The sequence below is a fragment of the Typopeltis vanoorti genome, chromosome 14 (genome assembly GCF_054136105.1).
Source record: "Typopeltis vanoorti isolate ZY-2024b chromosome 14, IOZ_Tvanoo_1.0, whole genome shotgun sequence".
Taxonomy (NCBI): Eukaryota; Metazoa; Arthropoda; class Arachnida; order Uropygi; family Thelyphonidae; genus Typopeltis; species Typopeltis vanoorti.
This window is the reverse complement of record NC_143562.1, coordinates 93,549,233-93,561,785: the sequence shown is the minus strand read 5'-3', so window position 1 is coordinate 93,561,785 and position 12,553 is coordinate 93,549,233. Positions and strand designations below refer to the sequence as shown.

The 12,553-nt window shown below is 34.1% G+C and overlaps 1 protein-coding gene across 2 annotated transcripts in view; it reads right to left on the bottom strand.

Annotated features, from left to right (window-relative positions):
• Dhx15 (DEAH-box helicase 15) overlaps positions 1 to 12,553 on the bottom strand; it is a 158,389-nt gene that overhangs the window by 77,224 nt on the left and 68,612 nt on the right. For both annotated transcript variants that reach the window (XM_090404090.1, XM_090404089.1), the window contains exon 6: positions 1,626 to 1,802. In XM_090404090.1, the coding sequence (XP_090260216.1) occupies positions 1,626 to 1,802 (177 nt within the window). The remainder of the gene's footprint in view (positions 1 to 1,625; positions 1,803 to 12,553) is intronic.

The following is a 12,553-nucleotide window of genomic DNA, read 5'->3' as shown; positions in this document are numbered from 1 at the left end:
TATTAGTTATTTGCTTATTCTGTGTTGTAATCAATAACGTTAAAATAATTAACAGGATCTGACCGATTTCTTTTAATGCATCACTAAAGAAAAAAAAAGTAAAAGCATTTTGTGTTTTGTTCATAAACAGTAGTCAGTTTGCAAATGCCCCCCCCCAGCATGCGATGCCTTGTCTGAACTAGTGAATTCACCATTTACTATGATATGTCAAATGGCCCTCACTTTCTAGCAAACTAATATCTACTAGCTTTTAAAAGATTCTATGTTAGGACTCCTCCCTCTCTTGATTGAGATGATCAAGAAAGACTGCTCACTCTTTTCCTAAAATTATTCATAAATTCATATGCATGATGTCCAGTTTGATCCCAAATCCAAAATATCAAAAGCTTTTCAACTTAAATAATAAACCCTGCTTACTGCTTGGTTAATCAACCTTCACTACCTGATCACTGCTCATTTAACAGTCTCCTTAATTCTTACTTTATTTTTTTATGATTATCACTGTTGCATTAGGAATATCCTACTGATAATGGTAACAGCCATACCTTTTTAGAATAATTATTACATCAGTTTTCATGGCCAGTGCTATGGGTCTTATCAACAGACTCAGAAACATCAACTCTAGAATTTCTCTTTATACAAACTTAGCAAATGTCTCACTCTTCTATCTCTGTAACTGTTTAGAAAGTTAAAAATAACTGTCACATTCTCACCATAATACAGGTTAACTGATTTTTAAATCATGTGATACACAAATTTGATAATTGTGAAATTTTGTTGTATCCAGACTAGAAACATAAGTGTCATAAGAGAGAGCGCGCAATGAGTGCCTAATATCTGAATCACATTCCTTTATTAAACATCATAAGCTAGGATTGCAAGCAGTTCAAACCATCATAGGCATGTCTCTTGTGGATAAACAAAATAATGTATAGCAAAAATTTTAAATATGAAAAATTTGTGATAGCGGGCATTCGAAGTAAAACAATAAGTTAATTGGTCTGAAATGGATGCATATCCATTGCAGCTAATCCATTATATGACTCTAGGGATACTTGCATGATAAAACAGAAAAGCAACTGGTGTAATTATGCTTGAAAAATCATGAAGTGGTTGGTATATATATATATATATATATATGAAAAGTTGTAAACCTGAGTGTACATACATTAGTGTTGTGTGTAGACTTCGGTCACATAATTCGCAAAATATAGATCAACATAACTTTTTCAAGCCACTTCAAACCTATAGCAGTAGGAGATGGTTTCAAAACTGGGCAATGAAATTCATATGCCACAATACTACATATTCACAAACACTGATGCCTGCAGTGAGACAAGAACTGAAAGCTTGTTGGTTAGAAAGCAGGTATGCTATCTCTAACCCTGCCTGGTTAGACATTCAAGTCATCACATTACAGTAGTCAGTTGCCACATTCCCTGATTAGTTGTCACCTCCTTGTTCAGATCTTTAGACAGAAAAGTCCTACTACACAATCAAAACTTGTTTATCCTTCCTGATATAACACATTACTAGAATCATGTTCTTTAAAAATACTTCTGGAACAAGTTAAATAAATGATGTGCATTTGCAAAGTGACTAAAAATATCAAGAATTAATCATACCTCTTGGCCTGTGAGGAAAAGAAGAACATCACCTTCTGCTTCTTCACACATATGAATTTGTATGACAGTTCTGATTGCAGCTTCTAAATAATCTCTTTCTGGTTCTGGGGTATAAAAAATTTCCACAGGATGTGTGCGACCAGGAACATTCATCAAAGGGGCATCATCAAAATAATGCTGAAATAAGCTATATTATTAGTTTCACTTCATACTATCAGAAGTTATTATTATTAGAACCTGTTTCATGATAAATATGCAATTTTAGTACTAATAAAAATTGAATTCTAAACATTTTGAAATCTGAAAACAATATGATTTAACTTATTTTTTATGCAATGTTTATCTACAAGGTGAGTATCATTTACATGATTGACCAACAGATTAACAAGGAACCTTAATTTTTCATCATATCATATCTATCAAAAGCTATATACAATTTTTCAGGGCATTTTCCAAGGGCAAATTAGAAGTAAACCAGAACAGCATAGGGAATAGAAATGAAATACCTATGTATTACACTGAAGATTGACTAATACAGAAGACAACAAACCTCAAGGTCAAACAACGAGTGCATATATTAAATAAATGGACCTGCTGTTACTTTCAATGTATTGCACTTAGATATCAACTGAACTGATTTAATGAATTCTGTTTGTTAGTAACAAAAGTGTATGCCTTAAAAAATGTTAGGTACATTGCATTTATTTCTGTGTGTAGGGTAACTTATGACTGAGCACTGTGTCACTGCCCTCCAGATCCATACACAGAAAAAAGCACTGCTTTAGTTATCTGGTAGATCAAACTGTTAAATGTATTATTATAAATAAATCTATCTTGGATGTGTGACAGTCGAAAGTGACTCCAGGTTAACATTTAGTAGATACATAAATTTAAAGAGAGAATAAGCATTAACAAAAAAATATGTAAATCAGGAAATAATTAGGATTAATAGCACAACAATTGCATTGGATAGTTTCTGCCTTAAATCAAATTTTAGTGTTATCAATGGGTGGGGGGGGGAGGTACATTTTTCATGATTCTTCAAGTATTTTTTTAAATATTTCTCATTTTTTTTTTATATTTAAAAAAAAAAGGATGAATTATATGAATTTTGTGTGCTTTTTCAGAATTATAATCTTGAGGTGTGTTTAACTGTTATTTGAGAAAACAAAAAAATAAAATAAAATTGTTTAGTCTATACATATATATATAAATAAACTGTTTATGAAACATATCCTTAGATGATAAAAACATTTTATTTTTGTTTTTTAGAGATAAAAGTTAAGTTACCTTCTAAATAAACAGTAAAACAAGGAATGCTATTTGAAAATAGCATTCAGTGAAAATAACATGGTAAAAAATAACACTGTAGATAACATGGTAGTAAAAGATCATTTGGTCTTCTTTGAAGCCGTAAAGGGAGATGATTATGATAACATTGCTACAAATAAAGTAAGTTTCCCCCTCTAAAGTATTAAATGCTCCTCCTGACAAAAACAATGAAAATATACCTAAAAACTTTGTATGGAGAGAGACTTAAGTATAAGGTATAGAAAATATAAATGGAGATTCAAACTGCCATTTTGGAATTTCACCGATGCAGCAAAAAATAGACTGATTCAACAGTATGTCTTTAGATTTTTAGAAGTAAACTTTTCCATATTGTCCTTGGACCGACTCAGAATATTCACAAAAGGCTTTCTTTCTCATACTAAATTCTGTCCTGCACATGAGAAAGAAGACACAATGAAAGAACAATACAGATTTAAGCCATCTCAATCTGGTTAACAATGGAAGCAAAAATTTATTTAGCAGAGGTCATTACTTTCTTAACCATTATCAAAATGAAAATTCTGATTCCACTGTCATTATCATGTACAATTTTTTGAGAAATACCCACCAACTCAATATTTGAACAAAATCAAGCAAATATAATACACTGCAACCTAAATAGTGTAAAGCAGCTAAACTCAGAATCCAAAAGCTTTCAAAGATATCTGTAGGACCAACATATTAAATTTCATATATAAATGAATAAAAATACCAAAATTTCTGCAGACAGCCTTAGTGGTGGCGGATATTCCTGTGGAGTAATTTTCTCAAAATAATTGATTGGGAGACACTACATTCAATATGATCCAAGTTCAAAAATAGATGTTCCAATATATGAACTTCAGTTTCCTCTGAAACACTGATTGCTTTCGATTAGTAGCTTACTGTCAAAAGTCACTTTTCCAAGAAGCCTTTTAAAAAACTATCAAAAAAAAAAGTTTCACTTTTTTTTTTTTTTGTAATATATATTGGATAATAAATTTCCCATCGAATCAAGAAAGATTATAAAACAGGTATTGTCTTTTGATTTATATCATGAAGATTGCACTGCTGAACTACTCCGGTGCATTGTCTAGTGAAGCAACAATGATATATAATTCTTACTTCCTTTATGGTTTTATTATGAAAACAGACAGCATGTATGAGGATTAAAAATAACTTTTTTTTTTATTAAAAGTTTAAAATTGCATATATTGTGTAATGGAAATTGTGTGCAATCACTAAAATTCTTAAATGGTATTTTCTCATTTAGAGCAACTGAGGTTTGCTGTTTATGCAGCAATTACGCCATCACAAAATACATGGGCATTATAGCATGTCATGTCTTTTTTTTTTAAAAAAGTCAACATCTGTTTATCAAAGAAATTCTGACATGTTTTTAATACCACTATAGAGAGCGTTATTAACTCTGAGCCAGTCTACATGCTATTTACTATCAAATTAATTAAAATTTTTGCTTTACATATTGTATTATCTTAAGGTGATCTGAATATTGAACGAATGAGAATGAACTGATAATTTGGTATTCAATTGAACAAATTGTATCCTCATTTGCTTAAACTAAAGTAAAATGATACAACATTGAATTTCATGCTAGATGAGGCAGTTAAATAAGGGGCCCCACTATTTTCATCAGAGAACCAGGACAAACAGCAAAATGGAGCTAATGGAACTCCAACTCAAATTCAGCAGAGTTCACAATTAGAACCATAAAAAGAAAAGGAATGGAACTAGCAGAAGAACTGGATAAGCACCAGATCAACATAATACATGTTACCGAAACAAACAAGAAAAAAACAGGCGAGATATTTCTAAGCAACAAATTCAGGCAATAATGATCAGAGAAAAAAGGAGTAACTAGCATAAATATGAGTCGGTAGTAATAAATCTTGAATGGAAGACAATACACAGTGAAGTGAGCAAACTTTAAAATGGTGAAAACTGGACAATGAGACTTATTTATATCTATAGTCCAGGAGAAGGTTCTACAAAGAAGGAATTCTTCAAGGCATTAGAGAAGGCAGCTGACACAACAGAAAAAGAACAGTTGGTCTTTGTTGGAGACTGCCTAAACAGCAAAGTAGGAAATGATTGCTAAACATAAAAATGTTTCAGAAAAATTTGGAGAAAAGAACGAAGCTAATAATAAGTACCTATTGGGATAGGTACTTATTATTACATATTAATAATAAGTACCTATTATATTATAGGTACATATAGGACATGGACTAGTTATTACTAACATTATGTTCCAATATAAAAATGTGCTCAAATTCATATGAAGATGCAACAAATAATAAGCCTGACTTATTGTAAATAGCAATTTTCCCACTTGTTCAGGAGACAAGAGTGTACAAAGGATTTGAAATTGGAAGTGATCACTAAGTTTTGAGCAGAATAAAATTGAATTTTGTGTTGAAAGAAAAGTGCTTTAAGAATATTTTAAAAATAAACAAACTGAAGTCGGTTTTAGATGTCAACTGTGGTCAAATACAAAAATATCATTCAAGAAAAAAATGAAAAGGTTTGAAAACAAGAACCAAACCCTACTGGCAGAACCTTAAGTTGAGTGATTCAGCCAGAGGCATGTAGTGAGAATGTCTGCAAAAAAGAAAAACATTAGAACTCCACATGGACTCAAGAAGTTAAAGAGACTGAATGGAAAAAAAGAAAGTGTGCTTTAAGTGCTGGCAGGTAATTAGGAATGTGCTCTGAGAGAATCCGGACAAAAATGGAAGCAAACCTAAACAAAAAGGCATGGAAATATTTTTTGGTAAAGACACATAAAATAAATATCAAGAACATAGCAAAATATCTTAAAGGATATTGCAAGAGCTTAAAAATTGAGAAAGAGCATGAGGATTGTTGAAAAGTTTGGTATATTTCCAGTAGACAGCGACACAATTCATTTATTCATACCAGGGGTGCTTAAGGGTCAAAGCTGTATAACTGAGAGGAGACCTCCACATAGCCTTTAAAGGAATGCAGAGAACCGACCAGGGCTTCTGACCTAATGTACAATCCTCACCTTCTCGTGGTGCACCCTGTTGGGTATCAACTTGGATACTAACGAACGAGGATGAGCTGGCAATTTGGGATTTAGCCGACCAAATTGTATTCTTATTGGTTAAACCAAAATTAAAAATGATGGTACAACATGACAAAATTTCATGCAGGCTGGGGCGTCGCCCGGTTTAACAAGGCCCCTGTTGTTTTCGCCAGGGAACCAGGGCAAACAGCGAAAAGTCAGGTACTGGAACAAATCTGAAAACAAACCCCAACTCAACATCACCAGAGTTAAAGATCGGTACTATCAACGTAAGAAGCCTGAATGGCAAAGAAATGCAGCTGGCTGAGGAATTAGATAAGTACCAGATCGACATAATCAGGGTGACTGAAACAAAAAAGACCAAAACTGGTGAGATCTTTCTGAGCAATAAATACAAAATGTTATATTCAGGCAATGACAATCAAGGAAAAGAAGGAGTAGCCATAGTATTCAACACAAAATACGAGGCTAATCTTCTTGAATGGCAGTCAGTCTCAAATAGAGTAATATGGGCAAATATGAGAATGGGGAACTGGACAATGAGACTTATTAGTGCCTATGGTCCCATAAAAGGTTCTACTAAGGTAGAAGTGGAGGAATTTTTTGAGGCTTTAGAAAAAGCCACTGACACAATGAAAAATGAAAAGTTGGTCCTTGTTGGGGATCTAAATAGCAGAGTAGGAAATGATTGTGAGACATACAAAAATATTTTGGGAAAATTTGGAGAAAAGAGCAAAGCTAATAATAATGGTAAACATCTGTTGGATTTCTGCTCAGGACATGGACTGGTTATTATTAACACCATGTTCCAACATAAAAATGTGCACAAATTCACATTGAGAGAAGAGGCTAGGAATAAGAAAAATCTCATTGACTATGTTATTGTTGATAGTGATGTTTTATCCCTGGTGCGGGACACCAGATTGTACAGAGGATTTGAAATTGGAAGTGATCACTATCTAGTCTTGAGCAAGATAAAATTGAATTTCATATTGAAAAGAATAACATGTAAGAAAGTTTTAAAGCGAATAAAAGTTGAGCAGCTCTCAGATGTGAACTGTAGACTAAAATGCACAAAGATTATTGAAGAAAAAATGAAAGAGTTTGAGAACAGGAATCAAACCTTGGAGAGATTCAGTGGCAAACTCTGACGAAAACATTGATTGATTCTGCCAGAGAGGTATGTGGTGAGGTTGTCTATAAGGATAAAAAAAAACAAAACTCCCTGGTGGACACAGGAAGTTAAAAGAGGCAGTGAAGGAAAAGAAGAAAGCAAATCAAAAGTTCCTGTAAAATAAGTCAGCTTGTGCTCTTAGAGAATATAGAGACAAATGCAAGAATGCTAAACACTGTGTAAAACTAGCTAAACAAAAGTCATGGGAGGACTTTGGCAAGAACATAGAAAATAAATATCAACAAGGTGGCAAAATATTCTGGAGGTTGTTGAAGAAGCTTAGGAATGGAGGAAAGTGTGCTGTTAAAGGAGTTAGAGATGATAAAGGTGACATGAAAACGGGAGAAAAAGATATCCTTGAAGTATGGAGTAATTACTTTGAAAACTTCTAAACGTAACAAGCAGTGATGACAGCACAGTAGTAAAAAACACTGACCAGACATGAGGTCAGGAATACATATCCATGCTTGAAGTAGAAAAGGCCATCAAAGGCTTGAAATGTGGAAAGGCAGCAGGAATAGATGATATTCAACCAGAAATGCTGAAGTATGGTATTGTGAGTCTTACAGTCGCTGCACTGCATAGTTCAGAAGGCCTGGACAGAGGGACGAATTCCCGATGACTGGAGTAGAGCTCTCATAGTACCCATATATAAAAAGGGAAATAAAACTGAATGCGAGAATTACACAGGTATTTCCCTACTGAGTGTTCCTGGCAAGATCTATGCAAGTATACTTGAGAAACGGTTGAGAAGAATTGTGGAAGAAAAGCTTGGTGAAGAACAAGCTGGATTCAGACCAAATAGAGGCTGTCAGGATCAGATCTTCACTTTACGACAAATAGTCGAGAAAACATGGGAATATAACAAAGATCTGTATTTAAGTTTTGTCGATTTGGAAAAGGCATATGACAAGGTGCCAAGAGAGAAGCTATTCAATACGCTGCAGTTATATGGTGTCAATTGGGCATTATATCAAGCAATACTTAGTCTTTATTTGAGTTGTAAGTCAGCAGTTAGAATTGAAGGAAGTACAGGAAGATGGTTTAATGTTAAATCTGGTGCGAGACAAGGATATACATTATCCCCTCTTTTATTCATTATCTATTTGGATCACATTATGAAGGAAAGTGGTATTAAACATGATATCAAAATTGGAGATGTTTGTCAGCTCTTTGCTTTATACGGATGATGTTATACTTCTAAATAAATCCGCTACAGGTCTGCAAGATTCTCTGACTAAATTGAATAGCTGTTGTAATAGATATGGTATGAAGGTCAGCAATAAAAAGACAAAGACAATGAAAATAAGCAGAATCATTGAAAATGTCAACTGTGTTGTGAATGGAGAACCTGTGGAGCAAGTGGAACATTTCAGCTATTTAGGCACGATTTTTACTGAAGATGGTAAATTAAATATAGAAATAGACAACAGAATCAGCAAAGCTGGTATGGTGGGAAGTCAATGGAATAAATTCATATGGAATAAGAGAGAAATTAGTCGGAACACTAAATTAGCTGTATACAAGACAGTGTTCAAACCAATTTTAACTTATGGATCTGAGAGCTGGGTCAGAAGTAAAACACTTGACCAAAGATTAGAGACCACAGATATGAGAGTCTTGAGAAAGATTAGAGGCATGAACAGATGGCATCAATGGCAATATCATATTAAAAACGAGGATATTAGGAAAGAACTTGACATTGTCAGCATCCAGGAATGTGTTAGCAGAGCTAATTTCAGGTGGTATGGTCACTTAAACAGAATGGGCGAGGAAAGATTAGCAAAACAAGTGTTCTCTGCCAGGTTGGCAGCAAAACGACCCAGAGCAAGACCAAGATATAGGTGGATTGATACGGTACAAAGTGCCTTAGACGATAGGAATATAAGTTCTGATAATGTTGGCGTCTTGACAAGTAACAGACTGATTTGGAGAAAAATTGTAGATAGGAAATTAATAATGATGTAAATTTTTCATGTAGTACTATCATATCCTGTACACCCCTTGAGGGTACATAGCAGGAATTTGATGATGATGATGGTGTTGGCATGTATCATCTTTTTCATGACCCTTGGCAAAATTTTAGTCACATGCAACATATAGTTCTAGTTTGGCAAATATTTAAAATAACTGTGTTCACATTTTTCGTAAAAAATGGAGAAAAATGAGTTTTGTGCAGTGATAAACACTTTTATTTAAAGGAGTGGACAGCTGCACAGATCAAAGCCGAGTTAGATGCAGTTCATGGGGACTCTGCACCAGCATTTAAGACTATTTATTTTTCGATAAATGAGTTTAAAAATAGTTGTAAATCCATCGAAGATGAAGCGTGCTCTTAACACTTGACTGAGGTCACTACAAAGGAAATGTTTGACAAAACCCATGGTATCATTATGGAAGACTGCCAAGTGAAAGTGCATGAGATATCCTTCATGAAAAATTGCACATGAAAAAGCTATGTGCAATGGGTGCTGCAATTGTTGACTATCGATCAAAAATGCATGCGAAAAGAGATTTCAATGCAGTGTTTGGCAATGTTTAATCGCAATTTGCAGAATTTTTTGCATCAATTCGTGACTGTAGATGAAATTTGGATCCACCACTACACACCTGAGTCCAAGCAGAAGTCAAAACAGTGGACAATGCCCGGTGAAAGAGCACCGAAAAAGGTAAGACTGTTTTGTCAGCTGGGAAGTGATTGCCACTGTTTTTGGGATTTCCAAGGAATTATCATGATAGACTATTTGGAAAAGGGCAAGACAATAACAGGAGTCTATTATGCGTCATTGTTGGACCGTTTAAAAGAAGAACTGAAAAAAAAAATGGCCAAGATTGCTGCAAAAAAAAAGTGCTTTCTCATCAATACAGTGCACTGTCCCACACATTGCCATTGCAATGACAAAATTGACATTCAAATTGGTTCCACATCCACCATATTCTCCAGACTTGGCCTCATGTGACATCATCTTGTTCCCAAACTTAAAAATTTGGTTCGGCGGGAAAAAATGTTCTACGAACGAGGATATCATCAAGGCTGTCAATGACTATTTTGCACAATTTGACAAATGCTACTTTTTAGATGGGATGAAAAAATAAAAATGGGAAAATCGCTGAACCAAATGTGTAGACCTTGATGGAGACTATGTTGAGAAATAAAGGCGATTTTTTTCCAAAAAAATGTTTTTTTTTTTTTTTTACTTGTTTTTTTTTTTTTACCAAACTTTTCAAACAACCCTTGTACTTTAAAAGAGATCAGAGATGATAAAAGTGACACCAAAAATGAAGACATTCTAGCTGTCTAGAGTAATTACTTTGAAAAATTCAGAAACAAAACAAGTGACAGCATGGTAGCAAAGAAAATTGAAGACGAATGCAATCTGGAATACATATCAATAATTGAGGTTAAAAAAAGTCATCAAAAACTTGAAATGTCAAAAGGCAGCTGAAGCAAATGACATTCAACCAGAAATACATATGGAGCTTAAAAGTTTTTATAGTAGCTACAATGCATAATAGACCTGCTGCAAGGAGATGTGCTTTGCATTATGGGAAATACTGAGACAGGAGTGATGAGAGCTTTCTCCACTTTTGCAAGAGTTGCCTGGTGTTGTACTACCTTACCCCAGTCCTGAAGATACTTTCAGGTGCAAGCTTTGTTTGCTCACACTTGGATAAAGGATTAAACTAAACTTATTATAGTCTAACCAAGTGAAAAATAAACTCTCAACATCTTTCTCTGAATCTGGTTGTACACCCTTTGGCAATTCCTATAGGATGGGATGACCTCTCATTGCTTCTGCCTTGATGTCTCCACTACTGGGCCTGGCTCCCACTGACGAGACCTCAATAAAGGTCGAAACCGGTATGGGTAGTGGCCCTTGCCTTAATGCATAGCATTATACATATCCGCAAGGAGATGTGCTTTGTATTATGGGAAATACTGAGATAGGAGTGATGAGATCTTTCTCCACCTTTGCAACGAGTTGCCTGGTGTTGTACTATCTTACCCCAGTCCTGAAGATACTTTCAGGTGCAAGCTTTGTTTGCTCACACTTGGATAAAGGATTAAATTAAACTTATTGTGATCTGACGAGACCTCAATAAAGGTCGAAACCGGTATGGGTAGTGGCCATGCCTTAATGCATAGCATTACACATATCCATAAAAGATCAAATACTGTATATGAGCTTGTAAAGCTCTTATAGTACCCATATATAAAAATGGAAATAAAAGTGAATATGAAAATTATAAGTAAATGATATTAAAAAAAAAAAAAAAGGGAAAACTTGAAGTTCAGACTAAATAGAGGTTGTCAGGATCATATTGTCTACTTTAAGACAAGTAGTTGAGAAATCATTGGAATATTACAGGATCTGTATTTGGGCATTTTGTAATTTGGAAAAGGAATATGACAAGGTACGAAGATAAAAGCTGTTCAAACTCTACAATCATACTGTAGAAATGAAAGCATTCAAGAAGGTGATGCAAAATTAAATCAGGTTTCAGACAAGGATTGCACATTGCTTCTGTTATTCTTCATCTATATCAATTAATTTCAACACTTTTCTGTATGTAGATGTTATACTTCTAAATTCACAAGTATTCTCTAACTAAATTGAATAACTGTTACAACAAATTTGGTATGAAAATCAGGTATAAAAAGACAGTGACTGTGAAAAATGCAGGAATACTAAAAACATTAACTTCATCCTGAATGGAGAACCTATAAAACATTTCAGCTATTAGCAAGGATGGCAAATTTAATATGGAAATAAACAGCAGAATTAACAAAGCTGGAATGTTAGAAAGTCAACTGAATAAATTTATATGGAATAAAATAGAATTAGAACCAACTTTAGCTTATGGATCTGAGAACTGGGTTAGAAATAAAATACTTAGGAGAATAAACAGATAGGCATCAATGACAGAAATCATTAAAAACTGGGATTTTTGAATGAACGTGATATTGTTAGCATTAATGTGTATGTGAGCAAAGCCAACCTCAGGTGGTAAGATCACTTAAACAGAATGGAAGAGGAAAGATTGTTAGCAAAACAAGTTTTTTTTTTTTTTTTTTTTTTTTGTCAAGATGGCAGATAAACAACCAATAAGAAGGTCGATATCTAGGTGGACTGATACAGCCAGATGTGCCTTAAAAGCAGAAATATAAGATCTGACAGATTAAACTAGAGGAAAATTGTCAATACAAAGTTGTTGGTATTACATGAAAAGTCCACTTCATTGCTATCACAATATCCTGTAGTTGTAACCCCCCCCCCCCTCAAGGGGTACATATCAGGAATTTGATTATGATAGTACCAATTTCATTTTTATGTTGTAAGTGCTTACTCATTCTTCCACTATTCATACTGT